Raw genomic sequence first — 13,636 nt, forward strand, 5'->3', positions numbered from 1 at the left:
GAAATTAAGCTAGAGTTGTGGTGCTTTTATATTCGCTTGCCTGTATGAGGCTTTTCAACAGTGGAGGACAGCGCTTTCAGTGTTTAAATGACCATCTCACTAATAAATGGTTTCATCAATGACTGAGCTGCATAGGTATGGTAGGTTTTCACTGAACATAATTTAATAGCAGAATTTACTGGTATATCAGATTGCATGTAATTTTCCTATTTAGACAGCAATGACAATATAAAAATGTATTATAACTGATGGGGAAAATGTTAATAAGATACAAAATATTTTTTGTTCTTGACTTGTCCATAATTCAAATAAATTCTTCTGAACATAATTATTTTAATTTAATCATTTTTACTTTGTTACTTTTTTCAGATTGCTTTGATTCATCCTTATAGCCACACCTTACCAAACGCATGTGTTGCATCTGGACCATGTGACACAATATTCCAATGAAAACAATACTGCATAACAATAACTTGTTCATTCGGGTAGGAGAAACTCAGGCATGCACACACTAGCAGATAAACCACAGGATTTGTTTGCTAAAAATAAACTTCCATTCAGTGGAAATAAATAGGAGAAGGCACCAGTCTTGGGGAAAAAAACCCGCAAGATCAGCACTACATTGTGTATAGACAGTTTATTAGATTTTTGTATCAAACTCACTTTTAGGTTCACTGATCACATTTGACCCATTAAAGCATGAGATTGTATTACCAAACCGAGTGTTTGTGAAATGGTCCTGGTAATTTGTCCTGTCTCATCCATTTCAGGTGCCAACACCTTCCTGCTGACTGTTCACAACATCACAACCTCCAAGTTGCACTGCTTCCGTCGATATTCAGTGACAGCGCTGCTCAATATCTGGCATCAAAGAGTAAGCCTGGCCTATCTCTCTGCAGCCTAGAGACCAAGCACTGAATCCCTCATTAAAGACGTTAATACTGAGGACTTTTGTCTTTCCTTCTTCATCATCTAGGACATGGAAGTGGAAAAGGTGTTTAGTTTGAAATGTGGTTAAAATTCATCAGGCCTTAATTGAGCCAGCACTGCTAGTCTTATTTTTGTGCTGTGATAATCTGTTACATTTTTATAGCACTTTAACTTCAGAAATACCGTAGTTATTCTACCACAAGAGAGTGCTGTTGCATCACACTGTAAAATACAAATACACGGTGTTGCCTTGGTTCTGTAGTACTGAGACAATGAATGCAGATTGAATACTTGGCTCTTTAAGCTTGGAGGTCTACAGTATATACCCCATGTCACTTGTCTTTTTCTTTTCATAAATACTTTTTGTTTCCAGTCCTTTATGAGTGAATTTCTGTACCAAATATATTGAGACTTAATTTTTTAGTAGTATCAAACCATAGAACATAAATACTGATATCCACGTCTGACACAAAATTTATTCCATAGGCCACATTCAGTCAGCTGGGAGTAAAGATTTTTTTTTTTTGAAAGACCATGAAAAGCCGCAGTCCTGAGGTGGATGTAGCTGGTGCTGTGGTGCTGTGCTGTCGTATCTGACCCTGTCATTGCACTGTCCGTTTTACACGGCTTCTCTGCACAGCGTGGGCCCTCCTCTGTCTCTCTGCAATGGTGGAGCTGAGTCTCTGTTTGAGAGCTGGGAGGATCACCCCGGTCTCAGAAGGTCCAGACCTGGGGAGGGAGACATGAGCGGATTTGATTGAGAGGCCCAGGATTTGCCTTTTTGACATGAGTGACACAGAGAAAAGCCTCTGTATTGGTTTAAGTGACAGTTTTCTAAATAATGCAGTCGGTTTTAGGCCGTTACTACACTGCAACCAACTCTTGTGAGAAGTGGAATTATGGAGGTTTGACACATGGATACATACACTGCCCTCAAGTTTAGAGACACCTAGCTTTTGAAAATGTTAAACATGTTTTCTTTGTTTGCAATAACTTAACCCCATTAAAGACTAACTAGATTTAGTTGAAGAAAATAAAATAATATATGCTAATATTTGTGACGATAACACTAAAATAATTAAGCTATACGTTAATCAAAAAACTTTCCTTTGCAGCTGTAACTGCTGCACACACTTTCTTCTTGTGAACAGTCAGTTTTTCCAGACGTTCCTCAGAGATGCTCTACCATGAAAAACCTTCTCTTCATACCAAAGAAGACACTTTCATGAACATGCAACATGAAGCTGAATGTTGAATAAATCTATCCAAAGTATTAGTAAATAGTTATTTTATGTTAACTAAAGCATTGCAGGTATTTTTTCCTTACCTCTTAATTAAAAAATAACAGAGAAAATCAAATAGCACTTTGAAAATATATAAAAGTCAAGGTGTCCCTTTTGACAGGCAGTGTAAATGTAATTCAGGCAACAGGATAGAATACATATTGTGCATGAAATCACTCAGCACAGCAGGGAAGGACCAGCACTATACATACGTTTTCTTTGGAAGTGTTTGCAGAGCAAGCTGGGGAAACCTCTCTGCCTCTGGCGCTTTTCTGAAAAAGACAGAAAATAAATACTTATCACAACTGCACTAGTTTCTCAGTGGAGGGGTTGGTGGAGATGAAAATGTTTAATGTTCTCCATCACTTTACCGGGCGCCATCAGCGAGGTAGGCCTTGGTCAGAATGTAGTTTTCTGGGGTGATTTTCTTGCTGAACACAATGTCTCTCAGCACTGCCTTCACGCGTACAATCTAGATGACACACAATTGATATTACAGCAATCACTCTCATGGGAGGACTTTCATAAAACTCACAAAAGATTAATTTCCACAAACAACGCCAAGTGGTTGCATTCTGCCTCATAGTGTTTGAGGATGGGTACTTTACCTCTTGAGATTGCATGCTGTTAGCGTTGTAGAGCTGCCGGATGATGACCTCACACTCCTGCAGGGTGGGGGCGCGGGGGGGACGGGTGGGACTGCTGTGGATCCGCAGGGGCTGTAGTGAGGTGATGAGGCCGCCCCTCAGCTCCAGGCCAGGATCCTGCTTGGAAGAATCCAGCATTTCGCTGCACTCGCTGAAACACACAAACTATTGTTCATGTCTGTTCTGGCTGTTACGCCTTGCTGCTGTACCTATGGGCTGAGACCCAGAACCAGCCACTGGCCAATTTTATAGACAGACATGACTAGAAATATGTTTTTTTATGAGCTTGGGTCCAGAGTTTAGAGGATGAAGTTCTCACTGGAGTCATAAGAGTAAGTTTAAGAACTCACCATGAGAAACCAATCACAGGAAGTTCATTAATTTTCTACAATCCACAAAACGTTGGCCACAGTTGCCTTGTTTGTCAGAACAGAATTGGACGCAGTAGAAAGTTTGGGTGACATATGTTGTGCCTTTCACTGACGCAATCAGCTAGCTCAAATCGTTTGCTGGACAGTTTGTTTCAAGTTTGTTTATTTATACAGCCCTTTATCATAAGCATGGCTCAATGGACTTTACAGAGATTGAGGCTAACTAGATCTAACTAGATCTAACTTATCAACAATCAACCACAGAGCCGAATAATATAGGACAAACATAAGGAAGCAGAACAAAGCACAAGACACACAGTAGCATGATGATGTGGTTGCTGGAAGCCTGAGCACAGAGTAGGAGTTGGCTGGAGAGAGAATCACCTGGGTGTCTGGTCCTGTGAGGGCCGTGTGTCCTGCAGAGGCTGCTCCAGGTAAATCCCTGCACGGGCTTCACTTCCCTGAGTGGGCGGTCTAACGCCCCGTCGACTGTGTGTTGGTGCTACAAGGAGGACACCAGATGTAGACAGACATTGTTAATTGATGTGCTCCAAAATACTTTTTAGCTAAAGATAAATAGTTACAGACATTTGGCAGACACATAATGTGCTTAGAATGAGACAGTAAGCCGGAACATAGCCTTCCTGTTCTGCCAAGATCTTGACCTAAGCCCAACAGTGATGCCTTTGAATGATGCTGATTCCCGATCCTGCAAGAACAGTGCCTGTCCCAAAATCATGCAGAGCAAAGAGCAACAATAACAACAATGAATCAGGATAACATCTTACCTTTTCTACTTGACTTTGGGGGATCCATTATCAGCTTATACTGCAACTCTGCAACATCCAAATCAAGAGAATATTAATGCATGGCACTGGAGGGAGACACACAAGTGGTGGCCCCTATTCCCTGGTAACGCAGTCCCAGTAAACAACCCATGTATGCATGAGGGCCTGGCTGAAGACAGACGACCCACGTGATTCTTCTTAACAGGACTAAGGAATCTCTTGGCGGGTGGTCAGAAGCGGAGGTTATATGGAGCAGCCAGTGGCCCGTTCGGTAAAGTGATACCGGATCTCTGCTCGCCTCCCACAGAGAAACCACTCACCATCCATTTTCCTCAGTCAAAACTCTGGAGTTGCTATGCAACCACTGGGCCTAGATTGAGTGTCTCACTTTTCAGCACTTTATCATCAGTCAGTCAGGTCTTACTTGGATTCATTAAATAAATGGAAAATAGTGATATGGATTCAAAGAAATCATTCAACTAAGATCAAAGTTTGCCATGTCTAACTGATCTACATATTAGCTTATTCCTTGGTGAAACATAATATTGATCCCTAAGCAAAGCTCTGCTATACTTCAGTACATATTGGACATCTTTCAAACTGTGAAAGCTGTGGACACCATATCTACAATCTTCTTGGATCATAAAAGTCAAAAGGACTAATTTTGTCAACCATCTAAGTAGCAGAGATAGTTTCATTGGCCTCTAGTTAAATGATAACCAAATATTAATCTAACATTTATGACAAAGTTATCCAAAATTACTTAAATAGATCAACTGAACTTTAATAAAGTTTAAGTGTTCCTAAACGGAGACATTTCACGTCTATTCAACACTGATTTCTTCACCTTTATTCTCCCGTCTGAGCTCGTCTATTTCAGCATGGAGCCTCTCCAGAGTATCCTTGTGTTGCTGCTGCAAGAACTGGATATTCCTCCGGAGCGATGCGACGCGGGTGTCCATGTCGCCGTGACAGGACACCTCCTCTCCCCCGCCTCTCACGGCTCCTCTGTCCGCAAGTGGAGCGACAGGCAGCGGCTGCAGGTGGTTGGCCGGTAAAGGTCGTGGAGCGCAGGGCTTGTCAAGACACCCAACTCTGGACCATTGTGGCAAATTTCGCACCGGTGGAAGATTACGACTTGACATTGCTCTGCTCAGTAGTGACTGGTTCATCATCCAGCCATCCCAGCCTGCCTTGTTGCTAACGTTAGCAAGGCGCCTACGACTTGTTGCTAAAGACAGCTAACGTTCTTAGCATCACCTGAAACGACCAACTTCGGTAACACTGCGATAGATTGTGCAATATTTATGAATCGTCTTACCATTAACGTTACATGTTCCAGTGTGGGTAGGTTATATTGTTAATCGGCTACAACAACAATAGCCTAAAGTCTTTAGTCAACGTTAGCAGTTAAAGAGCTTGCTATCAGAGTTATTTTGCCTTTAACGGACATGCGCTCCAGTCACACACAACGTTGCCATGGCAACTACCTGTCATGTTTGAGCACGTACAAAGAGCTTAGCAACCAAGATAGTCCACATCCTGTTGCCGCCTCGTGTCTGCTCGACCGGAAATCATTTCGCACATGCGTACAACTAATGAATAACCTTTTAATTTATTCATTTATTCATTCATTTATTCACGCACCTTTTATGAATATTCATTATTGACATCTGTACTATATTGACACTAAAAGACCTTTAGGGAAGAAGAGACTGAAGAACAACGTTTATGTGCGATTTGGGTGTTATTGAGGATAAATTTAATTTTGTTTTTATTGAACAAGGTATAGTGAGTGACCTGAGGAATTCTTTGTTTGAAAAAAATGCAAGAGAAAAAATATGACTTATTCTAGTCTTGTGAAGGTAATATGTTAAAATGGCCAAAAAAATAAGTGGTCCAGAGGAAAGACAATAGTGACAGCCAATGATGCTCTTAGAGGCCAGGAAGGAAATATTCACCTTAAGCATTATTGCAAGTAGCATAACATCTTCTGTCATAAATGCATTAAATAGATGATACTTTAATCGTCTTCCAAGTCCCAGACATCCATTTTAATTGCTCTTACAAAGTTAAAGTTAAAACTGGAAATTTCCCATCAACTGAGGTGACGCAACAGCAGCAATAACCAACTGAAGACAAGCTGCCTTTGCTTTCATTTTTATTCATGTTGCAACTCTCAAACAGTAAAGGTTACATCACACAGAGACATTGAGATAGTGTGTCTTTCATACATAGGGGGCCATTAAAATGCCTTTGCAATAGTAATAGACAGTATGGAAGATCAGCAGAAGGCCTATTCTTTGGAAAGGTGTATGTGGTATGGGAATATTCTCTCCATGCTTGCAAGTGTCATATGTACAATAAGAGCAATAACTTAATTTACAATATTTACAGAGTGATACAGAGACAGTAAGGTGAAAATGCAAACTTGACAAACATTCAGGTATGTACTTGGCAAACAAACAAAAATGAATTTGTGGATTATATTGTGGGAGGGCACATAATGCTGTATGTTCATAATGGTTACACTTCCTGATCTTTTTAATGTGATGCTTTATCGACCCCAGGATCAGCTACAGAGCGGCACCCCCTAGGCGCTGGTAGGGATTCGGTGTCTTGCTCAAGGACACTTCAGCAGGGCGGACGCCTGCCGACACAGGGGATTGAACCCTGGTCTTCCAGTTGAAGGACAGCCTCCAAACTCACTGCTCCACCCTGCCGCCAGTCCTGCTCCTGTAATCTACTGATTGATTGCACAGTTTTCTTTATGGCGCTTTTGACTCCTACCCATTATAATCATCATCTGCATGACTGATAGTAATGATTGTAAGGAACAATAAAAAAAAGTGTCACATGCATCAGCTTAAAAAGGTCAGAGGTCATCACTGTTTGCTACCTGCCTCTCTTGAGGCATTCCCGCTATTTACTGAATGATACAGTAGGTATGAGAGAGAGAGAGAGAGAGAGAGAGGGGGGGGGGGGGGGGGGAATGTGGATCAATTGATATTAGGAATGTACTCACAAACAAACGTAATATATACATACAGAATGCTCTACGTAAAGCAATATCTAAACAAAACTTCAGAGTGAGATATCTCTCTGATGACAGAAAAAAAAAGGCCACAAAGCACTCATAAAGCAAATGAATATAGATTCAGAGAAATCTTCACTGTAGAAAATGTACCTTTCCCCCCTATTCTGATCTGTCAACAATGCTACTATACTGGCTTCTTATTCTCTGTTTGGAACATCTTCTGCCCTGACCACATATCAACGGCGTACTTTACTCTCAAAAAACATGCACACATTCACCATCTTAATTTGGTTAAAAAGGCAGAGGATAGGTTCAATACAATACAACTGCCCTTATTCTGTAGGAGAGAGGATGAACGCACGCCTCAGGGAAAAGAAAGTAGTACTGGATCCTACAGTGGGTTACACCAGAGTAATCCTTGATTTTCAGTAAATGTTTTTAGTTACATGTGTAAAAATCAGGCCCAAAATCAGACCAAAATCAGGTATTGCCATCTGGTTACGTAGCAGTTTCTTTAGGTCTGTGCACTGAACAAATCTCAATGTCAATACCTCACACAACACTGTTTCACACATGCATACTGTGCTTCCCTTTGAAAGCAGCCTAAGTAGAAGTTGACCCTATCCACTGGTCCGCATTTTACATTAAGGTGAAGGCTCAGGAGTGAGGGGGGGAGTAATGGGATCCGTTTGGGATCTGTGGTTAGGGTCAATATCTACAAAACACAAATATCTCAGGCAAAGTATATTTTCAACTACCACTCCAAATCAACACAAGTTGCTTTTCAAACTCCAATACAATCATCACATGACTGGCTACTCTGAAATGAAACACAACACAATCAATACAACGCAAATATGTTTTTTGTTTTTTTCAGTGTAAAAAGTTCCATTTTTTCCTCCTCCTCAAAGACGCCTTTCAAGGGTTTCATAGCTTATACCATTTCTTTGTCAACAGTCTCACAACAAGCATACATCATCTTGTGACAGCAACTCAAACACAGCTAAAACTGCACTAAAACTAAGGAAATAAAAATCTCTAAATAACCTATTCTAACCCGTTCTGTACAGTACTTCAACAGTGCAATAACACCTATATTCAGGCATTCGCCCTGGGATCAGCCTAGATCTTAGCTAACTAACATTTAGGCTAATATTTAGGCTGCTTCTCTCCTGTCGAACAGCCCTACATTCAAAATTGATTATACTTGCTATACTCCAACATCGTAGATGGTCTGAATATAAAAAGATAAAACTATGGAATCTTGTGAAGAGATATCAGCAACAGTATAACCCAGGCTACTTATTGATCTGATAAACAGAACCCAGTTCAACTGCAGCATATTTCTTGGAATCCTTTAACATGATTGTGATCACTGATACTGACAGACCAATTTCAAACCCTCTTGAATTAAAAGCTATACTCTGCATTCAACAGTTCTTGCTGTTCCTGCAACCTGACAGCCAGGTGAAACACTTTGGTCAATGTTGTCTGGACCCATTGCCTGTCTGTTACTGCTTAACCTGCCACTATTCAGAAAACAAAACCCTGTCAGAGACGGCACAGCAGAGTCCACGACACACTCCTGTTTCTATAGTCATGCCCCAAAGGGGGACATGGTCATTGATATTGCAAATATAGCATCAATAAAGTGTCAAAAAAGAGGGATGCATGAGGGGAATTGCTTCCACAACAGCACCTTTACACAACTTGAATCTCAAATGAAAACGAAACAATAAACCAAACTCAAATAATTTGTTTTAGTCATTTTGGCCACAAATTTATATTAGTGCTTGTATGCGCTTGCGGTCACCTAGCAGTCCTAGGGATACTTCCCTTCAGCAAAGCAAATAACAATTCAATTCAAACCATAGAAAACTACACCCATGAATATGGTGAAGCAAACAAGCGGTTTAAGACAGACAGATATTTGATGAGAATGATACCTGGCAACTCCAAGACGATTCCTGGTCTTCATCAGCACACTTCCTCATGTAGGTGTACAGTAGATACTTGGTTCCCCAGCTACTGATCTTAATAAAGGGGTAACATTTTGTCTGTTATTGTGAATGCTTAGCATCTATATTTGTCCATCTTTAAATGCTATGTGTTTATGTTTATGTATATGTATCTGACTACTTGGCTATGATTGCTCCTGGAGGCGTTATCCATAGCAAGGGAATCTTTGCAAAACTCCTTGGCGAAAAATACCATTTCCAGTGCCAGGAGCCGGGTCCTCTCACACATAGAAAAGAAAGCAGACATTCTTTCACAGCAGAAATACTGCATGTCCAGCACTGGTCCACGTTAAGTTTTGGGGAAGTCTCAGCCACTGTCCAAGTCCAAAACTCCAGATAGATGGCAGACCCCTCAGACAGTACAAATCCTGGAGGTTGACTGACATGTAAGTGAAAATCAAAGCGTTGTGTGTTGGAGATCACAAGGAGTTGTGGGGTGGAGGTTTGGTTCACTGGGGCTGAGCAGGGTGCAAATGACTGACATCATAGCATCATTCCAGGCAGCGGTGTAGGACCTTCAAGCACAGAGCCCCGACTGCAGAGCGGTGAGGCGGCGCTCAATGCACTCCTTGCCTGCAGAGAGAAACACAAAAAGAGCAGTGGGAGGGTTGAATAATTGGAAGAGATCAACAACAATTAAATTACAATTGCTTCAAGTGATTCAACGAGACAGAATACACACATTTTTACAACATAAAGGCACAGCATATGATTGTGCATAGGGGTTTTTAAAGGAGAAATACGCCATTATCAGGGTGGGAAATTAGGGTGGGATTTTGTGCAGTGGCTGGTAAATTTATTAGGTCTACCATCCACTGTGACAGGTGAACAAAGTTTGCCCAAACTAGGAAAAACCTTCTCCAGCCAGTCAGCAGACCCTTTATGAAGCTCCCTCAGTAAGCCAAACCATGTATCGTATTTAGCCTTGAACAAATAACACTCATTTAAAAAAAGTGGCTGGTAGAAGTTAGAAATCTACCTGGTCATTATGCTCCCAAAAACAATCCAATTTCCCCATGGGTTTAATAATGTATCTATCTATATTTTAGCGGAAGAAAAAATAAAAACCCAGAAAATCAAAAATCATGGTTTTCACTTGAATCCAATTTTTTTTTTACCTCAGTCTGTTATGAGAGATGAGGTGACAGGTGACCTTTACCAAGTGACCAAGTGTGACTGGTGCAGTGCATTAAAGTATTGAAAGCAAATTTTTTTTATGAGTGAAGGCATTCCCTCATTCAGAATGTGAGATCAAGTGACAGGGAGACTTACATTTGCTGACACTGAGGATGTCGTCCTGTTCAGTGAGCAGCAGAGACAGGCCCTCCATCAGCAGAAGGGCTTTGTGGTAGCGCAGGACTGATGCTTCCCCCTTTTGGAACATCTCATCCAGTGCAGCAGCCTGAACCTACCGAGGACAACAGGACACTCAAAATATATCTGTGTTTTTTTTTTACATGTTTTCTATTGCTTTTGGGGAGTTAGTTTGAAAAAAATTGAATCGTGTCTTGCTTATATATCTTTATGCAAACCAAACAATTTCAGTTTTAACAAAGAGTCAATTGACTTTTGTTTTCCATCTTGTGTGTGTTCTCTCTCTCTGTGTGTGTGTGTGTGTGTGTGCGTGTGTGTGTGTGTGTGTGTGTGTGTATTAATACATACACAAACTGACACATTGATTTAACATTACATGTTAGGCATTTAGCTGACACTGTTAACCACTCAGTGTCTAATGACTTAGCAATGACTTGCAATATTCATGTGACCATGGAACAAGTGCTAGGGATATAAATAAAATAAGAGTTAAGAGGAGAGACAGTACACATAAGTTGGTTCAGTTCAAACATATATACACAAGATGATGAAATACTTGATGATAAAAGCACAATTTTGATCATTTACTGGGTGCTGAGAGATAACTGAGTGGTTAAGTCTGACACTTCTGTAGCGACATGTGTGTCCTGCTGGTCTATGATTAAATCCCACCAGTCTAAATTGTCTAAATTAATAAAAAAAAATATTGTTTTCCTCTCCCTCCCGGCTTACCATCTGCACCGTGTGGCTGAAGAGCAGCCTCTCAGCGGTGATGGAGGTGATGTGGTCCATTAGACGGTGCTTCCTGGAGAAGAAGCGCTCCAGACGGGCGTTGAGTGAGCGGCAGGACGCCACGCTCGACTTGTACAGCTCATTCAGCCTCTTCACTACTGCATAGGGACGGAGGAGTTCATTCTTAATACGCTAGTGAGATATTCTGTGCACATTATCTAGCATATTTAAATCAAAATTTCATTACTTGTATTGTTTTGATACATATACAAATTAGATAATTTGACAGGATGCTGCAATTTACAAGATGAATTGACTCGTACCTTGTTTGACAGTGGCAGACGGGTAGAGTTTGCCCTGTTTGACTCGCTCCATGGCTGTGTGTAAGGCAGTGGACAAGAGTTCTGCAGTCTTAAGGTACAGGACTAGCTGTTCTGCATGACTAGAGGAGACAATCACGCACACACACACACACACACACACACACACACACACTACTTAAAATGAAAGTATAAATAAAACAAAACAAGCACATGTGACAAGCACATGTGGCAAACAGTCAACTGCCATCTACTTGAGGTGAGGGAGAACTGCAAAAAATCAAAGCTAGGAGACTTTATTTCAATTCAAGCAGACAAAACTACAAATATTAACGGAAACATCTTTAATATTAACAGAAACATCTTGAATCGTACCGTATTCTATAATCTACCGACGCATTAATGGCCTAGTTTTGAAATTATACCACACAATAATAATCCACATAAAGTTTATTGCTGCATGAGATCCAGTGGTTCGTGCGAATCCCCCTCCCACAGTGTACAAACAGTTCCACAAACCGGGTAACAGGTGGATAAAGAACGCCTGTGGAAACTGATGATTAATTCTATCCTGGCTCTGCTACGGCTTTTTCTATCCGGGTCAACTGTGCAAATGCCTCAGTGAATCCAGTACTGGATTGTAGGGTTGAAGTGCAGAGGAAGACTGAGTATGAGCTCTCTGACTGACCTTCTTTATCACTCGGGGGCCCAGAGGGTCGGAGCCGAGAACCACTGACCTGGGGCCTTTAGAAATAAATAGTGAGAGGACATAAGAGTCCCTGTGGCACACCACATTATACGAACTAAGCTCTCCTCCTGGTCAAAACTCAGTTGCAGCTTGTTTTCACAAAAAACACAGTGATAAAGAAGGTCAGTCAGAGAGATCATACTCAGTCTTTTTCTGCACTCCAACCCCAGTGTATGTCAGGACAGATAAGCGTGAGTTGGTTTCATTTATGCTTTCATATTTCGGACTGTTCTGGTGCATAACTGCATCCATATTTGGGTCCTAGTTTTGTGTTACCTAGCAGCCAAAATGTAGTTTGATGTTGTTGCCTATTGTTTGTTTATAGCAACAATTGAAATGTTTCTTTCTAATTGTAGCACACATGCATTTCCCTTGAAATGCAGATGAATATTGTGCAGGCTGTTATCAGACTACTTTTAACAGTAGGAAGATGTTTGCTATTTTGACAAACCACTAAAGCAGACATCACAGATAAGATTGGTGACACTGTTATTCTTGAAATAATTATCTCTATAGATCTTATTCATGTATGAATTTATCCTTGATAATATGAACATTTCAAACCCCCCATTGCCGCTTGTGGCCCTCTAGTATTATATGTGTCTTGTTTTTCTCGGCATGTTGGAGACAAAACTACCCACAACTGGTATAACTATGCTAATATAGCGATGGTTGACATGGCCTTACCTCCACTCTCGGCTAAGCGAGCTTATCTGGTCTGCCACCAGGCTCTGCTGCTGGGGGAGGGAGGGATGAGAAGCGTCCCCCTGCTCCCCCACAGCTCCGGCCCCGCGGGATCCAGCTACCTCCATCAGACAGCGGGCGAAATCCAGCGTGAACCGCAGGCTTTGCAGAGTTTCTGTGTGCTCCTGCTGCACTCCGACAGAGACAGAAAGAAAGACAGAGAGAGAGAGAGGCAGGGGGAGAGACACAGAGAGATAGAGATAGTGTAGTGATGGCATTTCAACAGAGGGCACCATACTGTGATCACAGATTCAGGCATTTAGACTCTAAGTGACAGCGATGAACGCAACGGGTGACAGGAGAGAGTTCAGTCATTCAATGCACATTGGATTTTGGGAAGGTAATAATAAAATCCTATCTCAGAATACCTGATGCACATAACAGAGTCGTGTATACAATCAACTTCTATGAGTACCCCAATTTTCAGTGACTATTCTCTGATCCCCCAGGGTGCAATGGCATCAACTAAAAAGGATTGCAACTACCGTAAGCTCTCCTCTCCTCTTTTCCACACGTTTTACAGGAGGTTGCTATACACTTTTTAAAATTTTACACTGTTGATCTACCACTCATTGATTTACTCACCATTGATTATAGGTTTATTACATTACAAAGGCATTGCAGCATACACTACCAGTCAAACGTTTGGACACTATTTTTCACATTTTAGAATAGTAAAAGACATCAAAACTATGAAATAACAG

The 13,636-nt window shown here is 41.2% G+C and overlaps 2 protein-coding genes across 3 annotated transcripts in view; both read right to left on the reverse strand.

The window, feature by feature from the left end:
* Window positions 1–1,422: 1,422 nt before the first annotated feature.
* ccdc74b (coiled-coil domain containing 74B) lies at window positions 1,423–5,464 on the reverse strand. The gene is made up of 7 exons (XM_071541172.1): window positions 4,867–5,464; window positions 4,020–4,067; window positions 3,616–3,733; window positions 2,822–3,011; window positions 2,585–2,685; window positions 2,426–2,485; window positions 1,423–1,659 (listed from the first exon to the last, which is right to left on the reverse strand). The coding sequence occupies exons 1-7, from the start codon at window positions 5,192–5,194 to the stop codon at window positions 1,533–1,535; spliced, it is 972 nt and encodes a 323-aa protein (XP_071397273.1). The 5' UTR covers window positions 5,195–5,464; the 3' UTR covers window positions 1,423–1,532.
* A 712-nt stretch (window positions 5,465–6,176) lies between these two features.
* The window catches only part of ulk1b (unc-51 like autophagy activating kinase 1), a 36,159-nt gene continuing 28,699 nt past the window's right edge, over window positions 6,177–13,636 (reverse strand). Inside the window, exons 23-28 of one of the 2 annotated variants that reach the window (XR_011696655.1) lie at window positions 12,876–13,060; window positions 11,444–11,562; window positions 11,121–11,278; window positions 10,347–10,482; window positions 9,003–9,647; window positions 6,177–6,948 (exon numbers count right to left, since the gene is read on the reverse strand). Coding sequence is in view for 1 of the 2 variants with exons in the window: in XM_071541164.1 (XP_071397265.1) it covers window positions 9,592–9,647; window positions 10,347–10,482; window positions 11,121–11,278; window positions 11,444–11,562; window positions 12,876–13,060 (654 nt within the window). In the remaining variant the exon portion in view is untranslated. Of the gene's footprint in view, window positions 9,648–10,346; window positions 10,483–11,120; window positions 11,279–11,443; window positions 11,563–12,875; window positions 13,061–13,636 lie in introns of both variants that reach the window. The other variant, XM_071541164.1, reaches the window with a different exon arrangement.

Source organism: Centroberyx affinis, unplaced genomic scaffold (assembly GCF_046629955.1).
Source record: "Centroberyx affinis isolate AG114_WGS23_722 - 3 ecotype Tasmania unplaced genomic scaffold, CSIRO-AGI_Caff_v1 ptg003805l_1, whole genome shotgun sequence".
In the NCBI taxonomy this organism is placed as follows: domain Eukaryota; kingdom Metazoa; phylum Chordata; class Actinopteri; order Beryciformes; family Berycidae; genus Centroberyx; species Centroberyx affinis.

Excerpts from the sequence above, each read along its gene's own strand:
- ccdc74b (XM_071541172.1), bottom strand. The coding sequence starts at position 5,194 with ATGATGAACCAGTCACTACTGAGCAGAGCAATGTCAAGTCGTAATCTT. Across the intron at positions 4,068-4,866 it reads GCTCAGACGGGAGAATAAAG|AGTTGCAGTATAAGCTGATA; the intron begins GTGAAGAAATCA and ends TGGATGTTGCAG. Across the intron at positions 3,012-3,615 it reads TCACAGGACCAGACACCCAG|CGAGTGCAGCGAAATGCTGG; the intron begins GTGATTCTCTCT and ends TGTGTGTTTCAG.